The 21409-nt window shown below is 39.5% G+C and overlaps 1 protein-coding gene across 1 annotated transcript in view; it reads right to left on the reverse strand.

Annotated features, from left to right (window-relative positions):
* Positions 1-12270: 12270 nt before the first annotated feature.
* The window catches only part of LOC139726470 (epithelial sodium channel subunit gamma-2-like), a 38353-nt gene continuing 29214 nt past the window's right edge, over positions 12271-21409 (reverse strand). Inside the window, exons 8-11 of the mRNA XM_071637425.1 lie at positions 15555-15612; positions 14740-14810; positions 13032-13107; positions 12271-12732 (exon numbers count right to left, since the gene is read on the reverse strand). Coding sequence (XP_071493526.1) covers positions 12595-12732; positions 13032-13107; positions 14740-14810; positions 15555-15612 — 343 coding nt within the window. The 3' untranslated portion in view covers positions 12271-12594. The remainder of the gene's footprint in view (positions 12733-13031; positions 13108-14739; positions 14811-15554; positions 15613-21409) is intronic.

Below are 21409 nucleotides of genomic sequence, written 5' to 3' on the forward strand. Positions count from 1 at the left end.
ATAAGTTAAATCTGTTTGTCAAATTCCTTTGATACAAATTTCTTTTGATGCCCTTTGATGCAAATGTCATGCAATTACTGAGCCTTGTGAATGTGGCCTGTTGAAGTTGTGAGATTGTAAGCTCATTGATGCTTATTGTTAAAGGGGTCTATGGCCTGAGTGGGCTGAATCATACCCAGAACATACAGCAGGTGTGAAGTAGCTTCTCACATGTTATGTTTATATGAATAAGCCAGGTTTGGCGCCAAAAACGTGGGCAGTCAGTCGTGCATTTAATACCATTATTGCAGTAGGCTCAGATGTGTTCATGGTTTGCTATGCATGTAAGTTAAATCTGGTTGTTAAATTCAAGTGGGTCTTTATAAGTTCACTCAATTGATGAGAGTTCCGCCTCACTTGGTGAAATTCTAATGCCTTTTGAAGTTGAAAAGGGCATGGTTATGCTTTGTAGATAAATTATAGTTAGGGGTGTGGTGAAAGATGTTTAAACACTTACTTTGTAGGTATGGTTAATGGATTCCCAGTCCACCCATACCATTGCTGATAGAAAGTTTTGTCTTTAAGTTATGGAATTTAATTTGCATACTGGTATTTACACTCAATAAAAGGGAGGAAATATATGTAGTTTTAGGGCGGTTGCGTATGACATGTTTCGAAAGTCAAAACAGACAGTTTTGTAATTCCAAACTGGACAGAACCAATTTCTTGCTGGTATGCCTGCCATGTAGGCAAACTGTCAGACTCGGGGGTGATGCTGTTATTGTTACATTAATACACAATGGGCGTTTTTCGCATCGGCCCGATGTTTTGGGGTGGAGCGCTGTTTTCTGACTTGGGAGATTGGAAAGTGTCTCGGGCTTGAATTCTTGTCGGGCTGGTGTGGAGACGCCTAATGTCTTGTTTGTTTGTTGGTTGGGTTTCTTGTGTGTGTGTGTGTGTGTGTGTGTGTGTGTGTGAGCTCATTGGGCGTTTTCACATCGGCCCGGTGGGGATCTGGGCCCGGGATATATATATTTTTTCTTCTTTTCGCGATCGCAAATTGGCGCGCTATTTCATTTATCATTCGCATCGGCCCGAGCGTTCTCAAGTGGCGCGATGGTTCGCATTGATTTATACTGCTGTTTCGGAGGTTTCCAGAGTTATGGACTCGGGAGGATTTCTCGATCAATTAGCGCGCTGATTGGTATATCATTAAATGGCGATCTGTTTCGAGATCGGGTTGATCTCCCGAGTCGGGAGGTGGCGCGCTGTTTCGGGGCGTCGGGCTGGTGTGAGGACGCCTATTGATATAATTTTCGGTGTGTATTACACCACACCCATAATGTACGAATTCTTGGTTTGGCATGGGCAGAACCAGTTTTTTTTTTTTTTTTTTTTTTCGCTGGGATGCCTGCCATATATGTTAACTGTCAGGCTCTGGGGTGATTTGTGCACTATATTTATACAATGTTTTGTTTTTTTTTGCCCATCGATATGGGTTTTGGTGCGTGTCGCACCACACCCAGAATGTACGAATTCTTGGTTCGGTATGCTTCACATTCTTTATGCATAATTTGAATAATTTTTTTTTTTTGTATCTAATATTAAAGAAGTTATTATTATCTACCCGGTTCAAATCAGTTCGTGTATGTCGGGTAAGAAATTACTGTTAAGTTATGTGTGTAAAGTACGCAGTCTTTGCACAAACTCTTTTTTTTTTGTATGGCTTTGGTGGAGGGCCGCTTTCAATCATCTCCTTATGTTATGGAAAGTGGGTTAGTTGTTTTGGTATGGAGGTTTATTTTTGCAGTGTTTGAAGTTATGTACAGGGTAGGTATATGTAGCACATGGGTATCAGGTTTTTGTCACCGAATTAGATATTGGGATAAGTTAGGCTGTAATGGGAGGGAGGGAGAGGGGATTAATTCTAGGAGTGAAGGGTGTGAGGTGAGTGTTGTGTGCTTGAGGTGTTGTGAGCGTGAATGTTATGGGATGTCAAGTCGTGGTAGGGTTGCCTGTTTCCATTTTGAGGAGTTATTTTCAGTCAGCGCAAGTTCGCACTTTGCGATTTCCTGTCTGTGTAATCAGTTGGGAAGAGTTGTCCTGGGAAAGAAAGTTCTTTGTGGGTATGTTTGGGGTGTGATTGAACAATCTGTTGGGAATAAGGTTGTTAGAATTTTTGGGATATGTGATGTAGTATATGAATAGTTTGTATTCTTGTACGTTTATGTCTTTAAATGTAAGAGGAATAAGAGATAAGTTGAAAAGGAAGAATATTTTTGAATGGTGTAAAAGTAAAGGGAGTGATATAATTTTATTACAAGAAACATATAGTACACGGGAGGTGGAAGTTAGATTGGGATGGACCTATGTTTTTCAGTCATGGATCAAATCATAGTAAGGGTGTATTAACATTGATATCTTCACATTTAAAATTAGAGATTGAAAAAGTGGTAATAGATGATGATGGAAGATATGTTATTTTCAAAGGTGATATGCAAGGGGTTACTTTGGTAATGGGAAATTGTTATTTCCCTACAAGAGATAAAGAGAGAATGCAAGTGGAGTTTTTGCAGAAATTAGATATTAGTGTATCTAGGTTGTATAATCCTAATCGTTTTTTATAGGAGGGGATTTTAATTTGATAATGAATGGAAGTTTAGATTATATGGACCAAGGAAGGTGTTGAAAACTGTTTTTGATGAAAAATTTGAAGATTTTTTGAATAAATATAATTTGATAGATATATGGAGAAAGAGAAATCTGAATAAACAACAATTTACGTTCAGACAAAAATGGCCTGTTATTCAAAGCCGTTTAGATTACTGGTTTTGTTCCTCTAGTTTACAACACTCTGTGAAAAAGTGTGAAATAATAACGTCAATAACGCCTGATCACTCTGGTGTTTTGTTACAGGTTGAACAGTTGGTAGATATATTTTGTTGTGGTAAGTCATATTGGAAATTTAATAACAGTTTATGTATGGATAGAGAATTTGATGAAAAATTTAGTAATGAAATAATTAGATTAGGGAAGAATTGAGTTTGAGTATTCAGGGTAAACGATTGTTATGGGATTTTATGAAAATGAAAATGAGGGGATATATTATAAGTTATTCTAAAGATAAAGCAAAATTGAGAAGAAGTAGAATAAAGGAGTTAGAAAGAGATATTGAGGAATTAGAGAACCAGATATTAGTTTCATCCAGCAATGCGGTGGTAGATGATACAGAGGAGAAGAAATCGGAGTCGCGAAAAATATATGAGTATTCTCGACAAGGTCTGAGAGTTCGGTCTAGGGCTGAATGTTTTGAAGAAGGAGAAACAAAAACACAATATTTTGAACAATTGTTAAAATCTAATAAAAAGAAAAGTGTTAATAAAGAACAGTTGATAAAGGATGTAAATGGAATAATGAAAGTAATTAGGTTATTTTACGAAAAGTTGTTTTCTAATAATGATGAAAATATTTATGATAGAAATTGTGTATTTTTTGATGATATTCCGAAATTAAGTGAAGAGAGTAGAGTAAGTTGTGAAGGGAAAGTTAATATAAATGAATGTTATATGGTTTTAAAAGAAATGAAAGGTAATAAAGCTTCTGGAAACGATGGTTTCACAGTGGAGTTTTATCTCACTTTCTGGTCGGTTCTGGGGCAAATGGTTGTAGATGCTCTGAATGAGGCATATGATGAAGGGGCTTTATCAATATCAGAAAAGCAAGGTGTTATTACTTTATTAGAAAAAGAAAATAGGGATGTACTATACATCAAAAGTTATAGACCAATTACACTTTTGAATGTAGATTATAAGATATTATCTAAGGTGTTATCAAATAGAATTAAAGAAGTTTTGGGAGAGATTATTCATTTTGATCAAGTTGGGTACATAAAGAATAGGATTATAGGAGAAGCGGTAAGACTAGTAGATGATATGTTATTTCATTCTTTGCACTACACAAGTGGGTTTTTGGTCACAGTGGATTTCGAAAAAGCGTTTGATTCAGTTGCACATGAATTTTTATTTCGGGTCTTACATAGGTTTGGTTTCGGTGAATCGTTTTGTTCCTGGGTTAAGGTGCTTTATAAGGATATTAGCAGTTGTGTTATGAATGGAGGGCACTCTACTGGTTATTTCAAAATCAAGAGAGGGGTTAGGCAAGGTGATCCCCTGTCTCCGTATTTGTTTTTTATTAGTAATTGAAACATTGGCACAAGTAGTAGGGAAAGATAACACTGTAAAAGGAATATGTTTTGGGGGAAATGAAATAAAGTAAATTTTATATGCGGATGATATTTCGTTGTTTATAAAGGACATAAAACCTTTAAATAGGTTACAGTATATTTTTGAGGAATTCGGGAAAATAAGCGGTTTAATTGTAAATAAAGAAATTTTTTTTTTTTTGTGGATGGGTAAGGATACAGAGAAACCTGTATTAGCTGTATCTGGAAAATATGTTGATGCAGTTAAAATTTTGGGGGTGAATTTTGCAAGAGATGTGAGGGGGAAGAATGAGATCAATTTTAAAGAAATATTAAGTAGAATAAAAAAAAGTTGTTAGGATGGTGGAAACAGCGTGATTTAACACTCATGGGAAAAATTCATTCGTTGAAAACGTATGCATTATCAAGGTTAAATTATGTTTCATCACTCATAGTTGTTCCTCAATGGATATTTTCTGAATTGGATAAGATGATTTTTGAATTTTTGTGGAATGGTAAAGACCGGGTAAAAAGGAATAGTATTTTGTTACAGCTTTACAAGAATTGTATACTCTGGAAATAAGATATGGTGAAGTGAAGTATGATTTCAGTGATAAGGAAATTAGAAATTTATTTCTTAGACCTTTACTTAGTAAACATAGGGAATTTCAGTTTAAGTTGTTACACGGGGTGATATATACAAGGGAACATTTGTTTAAGTTTGGTTTTGTGAATGATAATCTTTGTTCTTTTTGTCAATTGAAAAGGGAAACTTATTCACATGTATTTTTTGATTGTGTGAAAGTAAAGCCGATATGGCAGTTTCTTATTGAGTTTTATGATTTAGTTGAGTTAGAAGAATTAGAATGGAGAGATATCTTTTTGGGTTTACGAGGTAGTTCAAATCGAATCAAATACGTGAATGCCTTGATAATTTTGATTAAAATTGTAATATTTCGGTCAAGAGAACAAAATAAGTTACCAAGAAGGGAAAAGATAAAGAAATTTGTTTTGGATTTTATAGAGGAGGAAAAGAACGTTGCGGTTAAAGCAGGTAATCTTGGTTTTCATTTTCAAAAATGGGAGGCAGTTGAAACTTTCATAGAGTCAGATGTATGGTGAGTTTAGGTTTTAGCCGTATTAATGTTTAGGAATCGGTATATATATCAACATTATGGTGGTCATGTTTTTTCCCCCATGTAAAGATGTTTAGTTAGCTTCGGTTTTAATTTGGTGTGTGTTTAACTGTCAAAGAAACAGGTAACCAAGATACCACGTTAGTATGTAGTGTGATTATGGCGTGCAAATGTTGGTGTTTGTGAGTGCGCACTGGTGGGTATGTTGTTGTTGTTGTGTTGGCTTGATGTCTAGTGCATATATGGGTGTGTGTGTTGAGGGAAGGCTACGGGGGGTATGTTAGTGGGGAAATAGGTGGGGATGGTTAGGGTCATAGGTAGATGTAGTTAGGATAAGAGTAGAGTAATGGTTAGCGGGGAAATAGGTGGGGATGGTTAGGGTTAGGTAGATTGTAGTTAGGCAATAGTAGAATAATGGTAAAGGGGTTAGGCAGGAATATGGTTTGTTTTGATGATATACACATATGGTTATTTTGTGCTGATACGGGGGGGGGGCGGGGGGGGGGAGGGTGGTTGATAGGTTAGATAGAAAAAAAATGATGAGTTTTGTTCGGTTAAGTAAAGAATGCTTTTTTAATGATATGTTTTAGGAAATGCTGTATTCTCAAGAGAGTGTAAGAGAATTTATATAATGGAGTGGATATTGAGCAATCTGATCAAGTTGATCAAGAATTTTTTTTTCCCTTTTAACGAGTTATACTTTATCTGAAATATTGATTGGCTTGATTAGGCTGAACAATAGATTTTTCTGAGAATTATGCAGATTTTTATGTCATTTCTCTTATAAAAACAGGTATGATTTGGTCAAAAGAATCAAATATATTGTACTGTATGTTTGAGAAATGATTTAGCAGCGCAAGAAAGAAGAATACAGCTGCTTTCTTTTTTGTTGGTGGACGTATTAATTTTTTGTAAATATGGATTTCACATTGAAAGAATATTATAAAATAAAAAAGTGTATGAGTGTGTGTGTGTGTGTGTTTGTGTGTATGTTTGTGCGTGTGAGTGTGTGTGCGTGTGCGTTTTATGCATGAGTTAGTGTTGTCAGCAGGCCCGAGCATATGTTCCAGCTCGGTTTTCTGCTTGTTCAGTTGTTCCCACCTCATATTTTCTTCTTTTAATTCCTTCTTTGCTTTGCTTAATCTCATAGATTTGGCCAAGGAAGACCCTCAACCCTGGTTTCTCAATCGAACAAGTGTCATTTCTATGTTATTTGTCTGTTTACAGTAATCACCCGTAGGGAACCGAGATACAGAAATTTTGGCATCCCTGTAACAAAAAAAAAAAGTGATATAATCCCTTTTATTAACAAATGAGACAAATTCATTTATCACGACAAAGAGATTTTTTTCATTCATTAATTTCAGTTAAAAAGCAACAACAAAGGCATCGCATGATTTCGAATAATATGATTCATTTGACTGATCGATTCTCATTTATTTCCACATTGTGTTCACAAAAACAAACATAATTGTGTTACAATGATTATACATACATTTTGTCTTTTTAGACGTACAAAAATAATCGAAACACATACTCTAATATCACACTTTGTTATGAAATTAATTCGGACTAAAGAAGTATTCATACTCTGTTAAAAAAAAATCGAGTAAAAATGTTCATCTTCACTCATTTTATAGTGATCTCATGATCACTCGAAGATTTTTGAGTGATCTCGAGGTCACTCCAAAATTAATGAAAATAAACATTTTCACTCAAATTCACTCTTTCCTGTTATTCACTCCTTCAAGAGCAAACATTTTCACTCGGATCTTTTTTAGAGAGTAAGAACGAAAGTGGGGAAGCCTTAATTAAAGCACGGCTTGCATAATATTACTTAGGTATTAATTTGGTGGGGTGCAGCATTATCATACGTGAGCATCAACAACATTAAAAAAGACAATGTTGAAAAAAAAAACCCCAGCATTGACGGCATTCAGATGATCGAAGTTACAACAATCTATATTTCATGGGCCACCATATCCTGTTAATACAAGTGAGTGTAAAATGTCTTTTTCAGTCTGTACCATGAATCAAACAGACAGCTCCGAATTTCGCCTTCCCAACAGGTTGACGATAGCAAAAACATTGTATTACATCGACCTGTCAGATGCCAGTCAGAGATTGGATAATCCTGGTCACGTAGTAGCAAGCCTTTTGTTATCCGCAATAGGAGCGACATTGGAGGCAAATCGCTATGTCCAAGAAAGAATACAGTGGATAGACATCGTGCGGAAAATGCAAGCGGAACATCTAGTCCTGATTGTATTTGTAAACGTGGATGAGCAGGGCCGGCGGAGCGTTTTCAAAAGCGTGGGGACCCACTTCCGGGTTTCATGAAAAAAAAAAAAAAAAAAAAAGAAAGGGTCTTCAGTGCAAATATTTAGTGCCACTTACGTACTTCCGGGTTAAAAAAAAAGTATGGGGGCCCAAAGTATTCCTTTTTATGCCCCCACGGCCCCCACGGTTCCACCGGCCATGATGACATATATTATATATCTGGGATAACTTGCGAAAGAGCGTCCACTTTGCTTCACTCCTGCGACGACAGAGGGCGCTGTAGGAGTATGATTACTGCATCAGCAATCGCCAATAGGCTGTGACGTCCACGGCAGAGAGAGATTATAGGCCTACATCTTACAACTTACTATACCAAAGCCTGGAAACATGCATAACATACAGTGTGCTATCTACTCTTTCCATCAATCTTAAAGCAGGAAACCTGTCCGTCCTAAGTGGTTAACATCTGCATATCAAGAGGAAACACTTGATCAACAATCTAACGCCACTTCATAGACATGTCTGCTTACACAATTCAAGGTCAACAGGCCTAATTTCAACCAAAAGCTTCCAGGAGCTATGGAGTCACAAAACCCACCCCGGTCTCTTCTTTTTTAATCAGAGTGTAAAAATTTTCCCTTACATCAAAAGTGCAAAGTTTTCATAATTGGTTAACAAGATTGTCATCCAGCAATTGTGAGATTATTCAGTCTACTACCATGTCTAAATCTACCATAATGCGTGTATAATGTTACTGACTGCTCAACGACATACAGAACTTTTTTTTTTTCTGAGTAAACATCCGTTTTAAACATGATTATAAAAGTCAAGTAACTCAAAAGAGACGGTATAAAACACGCAGTTAACATACCAAAGCCTGGAAACATGCATAACATACAGTGTGCTATCTACTCTTTCCATCAATCTTAAAGCAGGAAACCTGTCCGTCATAAGTGGTTAACATCTGCATATCAAGAGGAAACACTTGATCAACAAACTAACGCCACTTCATAGACATGTCTGCTTACACAATTCAAGGTCAACAGGCCTAATTTCAACCAAAAGCTTCCAGGAGCTATGGAGTCACAAAACCCACCCCGGTCTCTTCTGTTTTAATCAGAGTGTAAAAATTTTCCCTTACATCAAAAGTGCAAAGTTTTCATAATATTGGTTAACATGATTGTCATCCAGCAATTGTGAGATTATTCAGTCTACTACCACGTCTGAATCTACCATAATGCGTGTATAATGTTACTGACAGCTCAACGACATACAGAACTTTTTTTTCTGAGTAAACATCCGTTTTAAACATGATTATAAAAGACAAGTAACACAAAAGAGACGGTATAAAACACGAAGTTAACATTTCATTCAAATTCTGTCAACTCTACAAAAGACACTATAGTCCGACGCTTTTCCTAACAAACTTTAGGCATATTCATTTGTATGTTCTTTATCATACAACTTGGTTTCTTGCATTCTTTAGCTTCGAAGACATATTTGAAGTAACCTAATTCGGTACGTCGACAAAGAGAGAATTCAAATGATAAACATAATTTGCTTATTAATGTAAGACCTGATTTCACCATTCTCCCACTACCATGAAACAGAGGTTGTAGTTGCTAATCTTACTTAGAAATAATATTCATAAAATTTCACATGCAAAAACATTATATGGGAGACAATATATTTCGAAAAGTCGATTTCCCACGATTGATATTAATTCGCACCGATCTACTGAAAGAACACTGTGAATGCGCGTGACACGGTCAACTTCTTAAAGTATGGTGAACGAGACATTAAAATCAAGAAAATCATATAAAAGAAGGTGTCAAAGCAGAGGGAAATGTCTCCTAGAACAGATTTTTAATGTGACTAAGTGAAAGATATTCGCGCCACTGAGAAATCGCGAGTTAAAACTGACTGATTTGTTTAAGCGATATTCGCTCCGGAACAGCCGTCTTTTCTGAGCCTTAAATTGTGACGTCACGAAATGAACAAAACCCTTTACGAGTGCAGCGCGCGCGGGACATCGAGGCCGCCATTCATAAAGCACGTATTTCTTGGTGAGCGGATGCAATATCTGGCCTGTCTTTTAATAGTCGCATCCGCTTTGTCGGCTGAGACATTAAAACGTCCATTTTTTACCTTATATTGTACGGAGAGACTTTGAGTTTGACATCGAGAGTGAATTGAGTGATGACAGTGACAATGACACTGATAGTGACAGTGGCAAAGTCGGGGTGGTAGAAAAAGCGAGGAAGAGGCAACGGAGCCCACTGTGTGGACGGAGTGTGCGTCCGGGTTGTTGTGTTTTGTTATGGTGCGCCAAAAGGAACCGTGTCTGGTTCTGTTACAATATCACTTCCCCGCTAATAATTTCGTTAGAAATAGCGGAGGCTTCATGTAATGACGTTGATGCCCATGATTTTTACATAAGAGTTACATTTTTCATTGATTTTGTACTGAATTCCTGATTTTCATATTGCTTTTATAGTACCGAACATTATGTGACCGTGCATCGCAAAACGAACAAAAAGTCGCACACACTGATTTTGTGTGAGGACTGAAAATAGGTGAAATGGGTCAACCTAGCCGATCTTGACTTTTTCATATTTCCTGAAAGAGCAAGTTTTCTTCTACACTATACTAAATTTGAGATCATAAAATGGGCAGGAAAGTGTGTGTGTGTTTTTTTTTAGCATTTTATTTCGAACTTTTTTGGTAGAATAGTGTGATAAGGTGTGTCTTCAGAGTCCACTTTTCATTTCTTAAAACCCTTGTACACACTCTTCACTTTCAACTCTAATAATTTTTGAAAGGATGACGCTACTGCTTTGAAAGTTGACATTGATAATGGACAGACTAGGTTCATACGGCATGCTCAATTTCACTTTAATCTGATAATCCCTTCATTGTTGTTACTCCGGCGGTTTACATTCTATTTTTTGTCCCATCTCACCGCCCAGCCAGCACGGCTTGGTGAAGATTAAGTGCTTGGATAGACACTGTAGTTCAGAGCCTCTTTTCTCAGTTCACACTTTTCCTGCGTGTGTGCTTTCTTTCCAATATTTAGATAGGTTAGGAGAGTCCATTTGATTTGAGTTAAACAGCCTCATTTTAAAGCTTACAGTCTGTTCTTTCAGAATATGCTCTTAACTAAAACTTTATGTCTGGCGACTTTCTGTTTGTTTTGTGATGAAGGGTCATAATTATTGGCTCACCATAGCAATAAACCAGACCGTGTTCGGCATAGGCGTAGGGCTGCGCTTGTATTGTCCGACTGATGCTAAGTTTGACTTTCTTGATATGGGCCTACCTAGCGCATAGCTAGGGGCATGACACACATCGCGACGCGTTATGTCATCCCAATACGTACTAGTACTGTACTAGCAACGTTAGAGATTCTACTAGGGCCTCATGCTCCTAAAAAAAAGTCTAACGGTTACTTCTACTAGTACTAGTAGCTAGCTGGCCCTAGAAGGCTAGAATGCACCAGAGATGAAGTTGTGTTCATGATTTCTGTGTGAGGAGATTTGCCAGCAGCAGGCACACAACGCCGATGTTCTAGCAACAAACGAACACACACACACACACACACACACCCAAACATAGACGATTTAGCATACCATCACTTTACCGGTTATACAACCTACGAGGGAACTGGTGAGTAGGCCTACTGTTTCGTATGCTTGATTAAATTACTCGAAATTGCTAACCTCACTTTTCAAGCAGGCTTACAACTTTTTGCGGCATTGTCCTTCCGTCTAACATGTAAGCATTCTAATGTTACTTCGTTTTTATAAAATGGGTTCAAGAATGTAGCCAATAGGAAGCGCTGAAATGAGACACACCTCCTTCCTTTACTTCAGTACAATTGCACTGCCTGTAATCCTATGGTAGATTGCTGATCGTCTGTGCGCGCGGCGGCTCCTTTGATGAATTGCATGCATTAGCGCTGTCAATCCTGTAAACAACTTCTAGTTCGGGCTGCCGGCCGGCCGGCCTGTCTTCCCTTGTGCATAACATGTGTGGCGTACGTACGTATACTCTACTATACGTACACTTTGTACAGTACAGTAGACCAAGCGTTATGGGACCGGACGCGTACATGGAGTCACCTTGAAGAGCAAATCCAACGATTTAGCAGGTTAATTCTCATCCCGTTTTCAGAGTATGTTGTCTAGTAGGCCTATATGAGGAGTCTATATCAAGTCTTTAAGGTAAAGGGTGCATATTCTATGTAAAATAAGTAAGTTTTCATGCGGGAACTTAAGTGTCCGGAAACCCAACCCCCCATTATACTTATACTGTATGTGCGGGACTTCCGCGAGTGCGACGTGCGTAAATGTTAGGGACGAACATCTTCGGACGTCTTGACCCACAAAGGTACGTGAAAAACGCTGAAAAATGATGTTAGTTTTCGAATTTTCGACCCATTTTATAAAACAAATGATGCACAGGATTATTTCGTGGCGTTAGTGGAGGCGTAGCTCACTCTCGGGTATTTACAATGTAGTGCATGTTTCACAATTGTAAATACCCTCGAGTGCACCACGCCTACACTAACACACTCTATCCTGTGCATCATTTGTATACTATAACGGATAGGGCCTAGGCGCCTACAATTCATTGTATTTAGCATTTACCGTACTCTGCCTGCACATTCCTACTAGTAGAAGGGCCTACTGCTGGTAGTGTTTCTGCCAACAATACTGCTGCTAACCCACTACGTTCCTAAGCTAAACGCCGACACCTAACATATTTTACGGAGTATTTAATGTGGAGCTCAAGCTATTGCTAGGGCTCCGAGTACTAGTGCATGTAGTAGTAGGGCCTGTTACTGTACTAGTAGTAGTACTAGTACTAGTAGTACCCGAAAGTTTCTAACGACAGCCAGCAACCGACAGTAATTTCTTTACCGGCGCTTTTCTCGTTCACCATACTTTAAGTAAAGGACTCAAACGGGATTTGTATTCCTAACGTAAAGGTGCCGTTCTAACGTTTAATAGTCCTCTTGCGATATTCCGATCGGATGACGTGGAAAACGAGGACGAAAATTTCCCCAATGGAGATGACTGACATGCCAACGTACAGACCCATCAAACCACCAATGTTGCCGAACAGACTTGCGACCTATAGAAACGGAAAAAAGAACAACAGTGAGAACGGAAAGAATAAACGGCAATAATGTCATTGTAGATGAAGGCAGCAGTTCAGCTCATGTGCCGTTGTGGTCGGTCATGAATACTCATCCTAGGGTAGCCATACCACTCCTTGTCACATTTCGTTATATGCATGAATGCAACAGACGAATGAATGTTATCAAGAGATAAAATGGAGTTGACTCTCTCGCTGGTTATCTGTTTATTCAAAGGTTTGAAAAGTATCATACGTGTGACGACAGCATATTATCAAAATGAATTGTAACATACCGTGTTTAACGGAGTCTCCACCACCCTCTCGAAGTTGAGTTCTTCATAGTATATCTTCACACGCACAAGGTTTTTGCTGATTTGCGATAAAGAGAACATGTGGATCATTCAATAGAGTAATCCTCTTGGCCAAATAAGAGTGTGAACTGTTTTTTTTTTTTAGAATTATGAACATGATGAATGAATTTGTGTGTGTTTGTGTGTGTGTGTGTGTTTGTGTGTGTGCTATGCAATAGTATGGTATTGGTGTTTGTTCAATCAAGGGTAGGTCTTCATTGAGTGACCGAGATTTGCTTACCAAATTAATTGGGATGCACCATGGCAGAGTTGCCATGCAATATCACCAATTTGGAAAATGTTTCATACTGTAAACCAATACAATTGATATAAACTGATCTGTCAAGAGAAATAACAACAAAGACACTCAATATGATACATGTATACATAATTCATCTTTATAATGTATGTGTCTCAAACATGGAAAATACTTGCATGCTGTAAAAAATCCGTAAAACCCAACCCAACCAAACCAAACCAAACCAAACCAAAAACTGAGTTTCAGTTCATTCATTTTCACATTAGATAACACATCAAGCAATGATTCTGTTTTTTTTTTTAATATTTAATGCTTATGTTATACACATACATTACCCGCAGTTTAGCTCTCCGGGTGTTAAAGAAATGCTAACCAATCATGAATGTATAAATGCAGATTTGATCCCGCAAAGTGATTGCTTAAGCCATGGCAAACTTAAGCTTTGAATATTGCTGTTGACTAGGAGAGCTTGCAAATTCGATATAGAATGTTTAACCTCAACGTTAACCCTAACCCAAACGAGCAATTTACAGATGTTTCTTGAAGTTTCAAAGTGGATCTTGTGTAGAATCCAGCTCATCCGCTTTGTACCGTGGACTACATACTATGAAATATAAATGTTCCACGACATTTGCTCCTGCGACAATTGCTCCCATGAAGTATCTGCACGCTAAGCCAGAAATAAATTCTACGCAAATGCTTAACCCTTTCCATAGTCCTAATCCTCACATATCAAATTAAGCCTTAAAGCCTATCACAACCCTAACATTAACTAAGTCTTTGGAGAAAAAGACAGGAGCAATTGTCGCAGGAGCAAATGTCGCGTCACCGAAATACATTGTATATAGGAACTAGTCGCTAAGTGTCATTACTTTATGCGATTTCTCATGACAAGCCATAGCAAAACACAGAAGTGAAATGAAGCGATGTGGAGATATTTCTGAAGCAATGATTAAATTTTTAAAGAATTAATTTCAGTAGAGTGCATTTTGGTTTCATCCTTTACAAGCAGGGACAAGGACGAAACCGAAATGCACTCTACTGAAATATTATTTTCTTAATCTTAATCATTACTTCAGAAATATCTCCACATCGCTTCATTTCAGTTTTGTGTTTTGCTGTGGCATGTCATGAGTAATCGCATAAAGTAATAACACTTAGCGACTATAGTCGCGAAACAAAGAAGTGAAATGAAGCGATGTGGAGATATTTCTGAAGTAATCAATTTCAGTAGAGTGCATTTCGGTTTCGTCCTTGTCCCTGCTTCTTAATTCTTTACAAATTTCTGAAGTAATGATTACAATTTTTAAAGAAATTAATATTTCAGTAGTGTACATTTCGGTTTCGTCTTGTCCCTGCTTGTAAAGCAGCACGCGTCCCTATGAATCTTACCTGGCCTGGTCCTTGAATGAACTAAATTTTCCTGGTCCGTTTTCAGCTTTGAGCCTCGTGTAAAGATGCTCCTAGAAAATAGATTTGAATTCGATTTATTACTGATTATCAGCAAAGTTCTAGGCGACGTTTTCTTTTCCGCAGCTATCTCAGAATCCCTGATAGAAGACAGACACTTAAAAACTTTAACTCACATTAAGCACCCAGAAAATACTTTATAGTCCCCGATATAAAGGTTAAGTCTAGTTTATGCGTTTCCGCTGTTTATTTTGATATCATCAAATACAATCTCTAGGTAGAAATGCCGTTGGCCGACACTTTATCAATGAATTAATGAACATCTGCTTTAATTTGAAGTGTAAAAATAATAAGTTAGGTACATAGTTAGATCAAAAGTTTATCAGAATTCTACCATTCTGACGTCATGACATCATATGATGTAAGCTAAATTATTCTTTCTTGACATGTGAAAAGATTAAATTCCATTTACATTAAACTTGCAGTATTCCGGTCTAAACTCTTTTTTCTTTTATCTAAACCAACCTTAAATCGTGTTTTGCGGGTCGTGACATCACCTCTTTAAAACTTTGGAAAGTGGTGGCGACTAAATCTCAATTTCGTGAATGTATGCGAAAACTTTATAATTCTTATCTTATGCTCATGTTTGGTAATCCCCTACCATTCTGACATCGTATTTCACTCTTAATTAATTCACCTGTCAGTGTTGCGTTACACTTTAACAGTTTGAAAACAATGTGTTTACTTCGTTTTGGTAATACGTTTTCATTGTATGTGCGAGAGAAAAAGTTACATACTTCGTATCTTTCACTGGGCCATCGAGCCGTTGAGATTCTCGCACTGTAGACGTTTTCACTTTGTGAGAGAAAAATGATAACACATAAAAACACTCAGAGATACACATCAACAGTAACGGTTACATACAGAGCCGTGCTTCATATCTTTCTCGCATCCTGGCTGTGTGTGCGCGCGTGCGTGTGTGTGTGTCTTTTGTCAGTTATGTTACGTTAGTAATTTGCGTGTACAGACTGTACATGTACTCCATAACTTCCAAATTTGCTTCATGTAAAGGTACTGACGAGCAAAGATCGCTCATGACCTATGTGATCGTGTGACTGTTTGTGTGCGTGCATGTGCTACGACTAACCTCCTGCTTGAACATGTTATTGATAGCAATGTGGATATCATGTTCCTTACGGAAACCTGGTTGCATATAGTGTTGATCCGGTTGTCATTGATGAGTGCACACCAGCGGGTTATACATTCTTAAATGTGGCCCGTGGTAGGAATGACCCTCATGGTGGGATAGCAGTCATCTACAAAACTGCATTGAACTTGTCCACTGCAAACATCAACATCCTGTCTTCCCACGACACCTTTGAACTAGCTGCTGTTACCAACCTCTCACGGTCAATATGTTATCTTGTCATCTACAGACCCCCACCTTCCATGAGGAATGGTTTTAAGACACAGGAGTTTCTTCAGGAGTTTGAGGAATTTGTTTGTGAGCTGACTACGTATTCCTGGAAGCTTCTTATCTTGGGTGACTTCAACATGCACGTAGATACCCCCGTAAGCCGGATGTAGCGTGTTTCTTGGAAATCATTGAGGAAGCAGGTCTGCAGCAGCATGTCACTACTGCAACACACAAATTAGGCCACACTCTTGATCTCGTAATCTCCAGGCTGGATGAGTCACCTGTGGTCGACTGTCGAGCTTGCGATAAACTGTACTCGGATCATTTCATCATTAGCTGTACTGTTGATGCAGCTAAACCTAAGCAACATGATGCAACATCGCATTGCAGAAACTTTCGAAACTTAGACAAGGGTTCCTTCATCACGGACATCAATGAAGCGTTTCATGACTTTCCTTTCGACGGTGATGTTGATGATCAGATTGCATTCTACCACAGTACCATTCTGGATGTGCTCAACAAACATTGTCCGTCCACCAAGCGTGTTCATCGTTTTTGCCGTCATCAACCTTGGTATACGAATGAAATTCACCAAGCGAGACGCTCACGGCGAAAACTCGAAAGGCGCTGGAGAAAGTTACAAACACCAGAGAGCCGCCATCAGTACCTAACTCAGATTCATGCCGTCTGTCGTCTCATTCACAAGGAGAAATCAAAGTATTACAGAGAAAAGTTGAAAAGTGCAGATGTGAAGAACGTGTTTCGTGTCCTGAACACACTCTTGAATAGGTCACCAGCAATCCTACCTGCAGACATGCCATCTACATGTCCATCATTGCCTGACAGATTTGCCACATTCTTTGTAAAGAAAGTGGAAACTATCAGAGAAAATCTCCAACTTAGGAACGAGGAATCGCATACTGACGTCTGTTCAAGTGGATCGATTGTGGATACATCTGGAGCCGAGCTGGCAGATTTTGATGCCATCACGGCCCAGGAGGTGTACAAATTAATTCACTCTGCGCCTAATAAGTCATGTTTGCTAGACCCACTGCCTACGTGGCTGCTGAAGGAGACCATCAACACTTTTCTCCCCTACATTGCGTCAATTGTTGCCACATCACTCAGCAGTGGTGTCTTCCCATCGTCGTTGAAGGAAGCTGTGGTGACTCCTCTGATCAAGAAACCAAACCTAAATCGTGATAACTTGAAAAACTACAGACCAGTCTCCAATCTCTCATTTCTTTCAAAGATAATTGAGAAAGCTGCTTTGTCTCAAGTCTCCAACTACCTGGATACGAATGATCTCTATGTTGAGAACCAGTCAGCTTACCGACGTTGGCATAGTACTGAGACTGCTCTCTTGAAGGTACAAGACGACATCCTCAGAGCACTGGACAACAAGCTCGTTACCTTCATCGTCTTCTTAGACCTGTCTGCTGCATTTGACTGTGTTGACCATGATATTGTGCTGGCTCGCTTAACGAGCAACTTTGGCATCTCCGGGAGTGTGAAAGCTTGGTTCACCTTTTACCTCTCCGACCGCAGCTTCAGGTTGAAGGTTACAGGTGAGTTTTCGGAACCAATGTCTCTTGCTTTCGGAGTTCCTCAAGGTTCCGTACTAGGCCCGCAACTTTTCAGTCTATATACTCAACCCATGGCTGACATCATCAATCACCATGAGGGCATACAGCATCATAGCTATGCTGACGACGTGCAATTCTACACGTCTGCAGACCCGAAGGACAGCCAGGCAATTGAATTTGCTCTCACCACATTATCTGCATGTGTCAGGGACCTACAGCTGTGGATGGAGGGTAATCTGTTGAAACTGAACTGTGACAAAACTGAATTCCTTGCTGTTGCTAATCCGCGGTTCCATCCCTTGATATCTGATGTCACCCTGACTGTTGGTAATGTCGTCATTCATCCATCAAGTTCAGTTAGAAGCCTTGGTGTCGAAATTGACTCCTCCATGAAGCTGAATCACCACGTTTCTTCTCTAAGCAGTTCGCTTCATTTTCATCTCTCAAATATTGCACGTATCAGGCCTTTCCTCGATCAGAAAGCTTGTGAGCATGCTGTGAGAGCTCTCGTTACCTCAAGAATAGACTATGCAAACTCCATGCTGTCAGGTACTTCTTCAAGTAATGTCCAGCGCCTTCAACGTGCTCAAAGCCGTGCTGCAAAGCTGGTTTTTCTAGCCAAGAAGCGTGACCATGCCTCTCCTCTTCTTCAGCAATTACACTGGCTCCCTGTGCAAAAGCGAATCATCTACAAAATCCTGTCAATCACGTACAAATGCCTTCAGAATTGTGCTCCATCTTACCTCATGAGTCTACTTTCACGTCACCAATCTAAAAGACAAGGAATGCGGTCAGGTCAAGACCCAACCCGGCTGTCTGTTCCTAGGACTTTCACTCGGACAGGAGACAGAATCTTCTCGGTAGCTGCCCCATGCCTATGGAATCAGCTCCCTCAAAGTATCGGGGAATCACCATCTCTGTCAGTTTTCCAGAAGTCGTTGAAGACTTTCCTTTTCAATAACTGATTGATTCATTATGTACTTTTTTTCTTTCTCTCCTTGTTTGTTGTATTTTTTTCTATCGTTCTTTTCTCCTACCTCCCGAGTGAAAGATGGATTTGTGAAGCGCTGTGATACATATTTGTAAGAGCGCTATAGAAATACTAATATTGTATTGTATTGTATTGGATGTGCGTGTGCATGCGTGTGTGTGTGTGTGTGTGTGTGTTTGTATTAATTTGCATTGACAATGATTTTCTTTTATCTCGTTTAAGGCCGTGTCACACCGTTCCGGCCAAGCTACGCGGGCATGTGGCGAGCAGGTAGTTTCCAGCACGTAGAAGATTTTCAGAGGGCGAACAAGAATGTTTGCAATTTTCATTCATGCCTGTCATAGTACCGTATCTGGGGAAGTTTTGCGGCTTGACTTGCGGGGAAACAAATTTACTCTTCGGAGCTCACCGCAGTTGGTCCGCACCTAACAGTCTAGCGCGTATCTCGCCTGTAGTTGCCCGGAGGTGCTCACGCAAGTCCGATTTAACCGCAGCCAAGTTTTGAGCATGACCAAAACTTTTTCCTGGTGAGTCGCGGGAATGCCCAGAGAGGTCCACTCAGAACGCTGGTAGGAGGCCCTTAGCGGCAGCACTTCCCAAGCAACTCCCACGCAGGTACTTCGCAGTCCCGTATGCAGCCAAGATAATGAAATTCGGTGGGATTTCAGTCATTCCATCAGAGGAATTCCTTCACTGAGTTGTCAGCCCCCACGCGACTGGTACAAAGGTCACACAGTATACTCGCAAGTATAATTTACGTAGAACGCGTCCGGCAAGTAAGACACATGCGCTGGCTCGTTCAAATCCTTTTCCGCCCTCAGGAATGTCCGGTATGCTAGAAAACCCCTACACATAACAAGCCCGAGTAGCTAGCCCGGAAAGGTGTGACAGGGCCTAAACACGGTTGCGGGTAAAACAAATATATATATATATGCGTGCGCACCTCCGGGCGACTACAGTTGAGATACGTGCTAGGTACTGTCATGTGCGGATCATCTACGGGGACCTCCGGGTAGTCAAAATTGTTCTTTGCAAGTCGCACGCAAGGCTTGCCCGGAAAGGTGTGACACGGCCTTAACGAGCTAAATCGAACGCAATAGAATATTTTGTTTCTGGAAATATTGAAGATATAGACATTCCCTTCAATATTAACTTCTTCGCCAGAGTAGCCCTATTCCGAAGAAAGTTGATTTGGCGATTTAACATTCCTGGGAAGTGTTTCATCAATTTAGTCAGCGCTGACAAGTTGTCAGTCTCTGACAATCACCATGGTAACAGTCAGTGACCAGAGCATCTCAGTCAATCAAAACCAAGGATTTTGCTGAAATTGTCAGAGACTGACAACTTGTCAGCGCTGACTAAATTGATGAAATACCCCCAGAAGATCCGAATTGTATCATGATTACATGTGTGTGTGTGTGTGTGTGTGTTTGTGTGTGTCTGTGTGATTTACGAGGCCGCCAAGTATTACAAGCAATGAATGCTTGTGAACAAGCGACCATAGAGCCGACGTCTTTTATATGGATTGTCCGGTTTTTATCCAACTGCACTGATATCTTCTCCTTTATGTAGACTCTATTGTTGCATTCGTTCAATCCACGTACAGTATAATAATACATGTATCATTTTGAGTGAATTCCCCTCTGATTCCTTTCCAAAGGACTAAGCAACGAGGCTAAATGTGCTTTGCTTTATCGTAAGGGTGCAACTACCACAGCTCATGGACTCGAGCCACCGATATCAAATGGGCAGTCCAATGTCTTTGCCATCAACTGAGCCACAACAGTTCATCAATGAAGACAATGGGCCGAATGCATAAAACAAGCAGTTGCTTAAGCAATTGCTTCAAGCAAAAGCGGAAGCTCATCTAGCAAAAGGTCTAGCTCAAGCAATTGCTTAAATCCATATGCATAACCTTTTGCTTATGCTAATACCTTTCGCTTGTCCCGCACAAGAAATTGCTTGCGTTTTCAACAAAAGGGACGTCGCGCCTGTGCGAACACATGAACAAAGGCGAGTATGGCAGCATGTATTTGAAAGGGCATGTGTGTGTGGAAACATTTCCTGACATAGCAGAAGAGCTATGAAATTCACACACAGACACATACACACACATCTATACACACACACACACACACACACACACACGTATCACTGGCTGATTCCCATCACTGCAGCTTACAGTAGCCCGGATCTGCCAGATCGCACGCGGAGAGAGGTCTCCTTGCTCTCCACCGAAGTTAGACATCCTACCTGTTTTTCATCTAATTTTGCGTGCTAACCACTGGACATTCCCGTTGTTGAAATGAAAAAGTTTCTTACACTACTTAGGAGTAATTTCTTGTAGATTTATACCACTCCTTCACAAGTGTGATCTTTCTTTCATAAACATAAAAATGATACGTAAAGGGAACTTTCCGGTTAAGCAAAAGCTCAAGCTCATTTTACAGAACTTGGAAAATCGTGAGCAATTGCTAGCAAGAACTAGCAAAAGGTATATGTTTTATGCATACGTTTTTAAGCAAATGCTTGGTCTCTAAGCAATTGCTTGTGCTTGCTAGCAAAAGCTTCTGCTCGAAAGAAATTGCTTGTTTTTATGCATAAGGATTCGAGTAAAAGGCTAGCACAAGCAATTGCTAGCGTTTATGCATTCGGCCC

Source organism: Diadema antillarum, unplaced genomic scaffold (assembly GCF_040938485.1).
Source record: "Diadema antillarum isolate AM-2024a unplaced genomic scaffold, OU_Dant_1.0 seq00000085_RagTag, whole genome shotgun sequence".
In the NCBI taxonomy this organism is placed as follows: Eukaryota; Metazoa; Echinodermata; class Echinoidea; order Diadematoida; family Diadematidae; genus Diadema; species Diadema antillarum.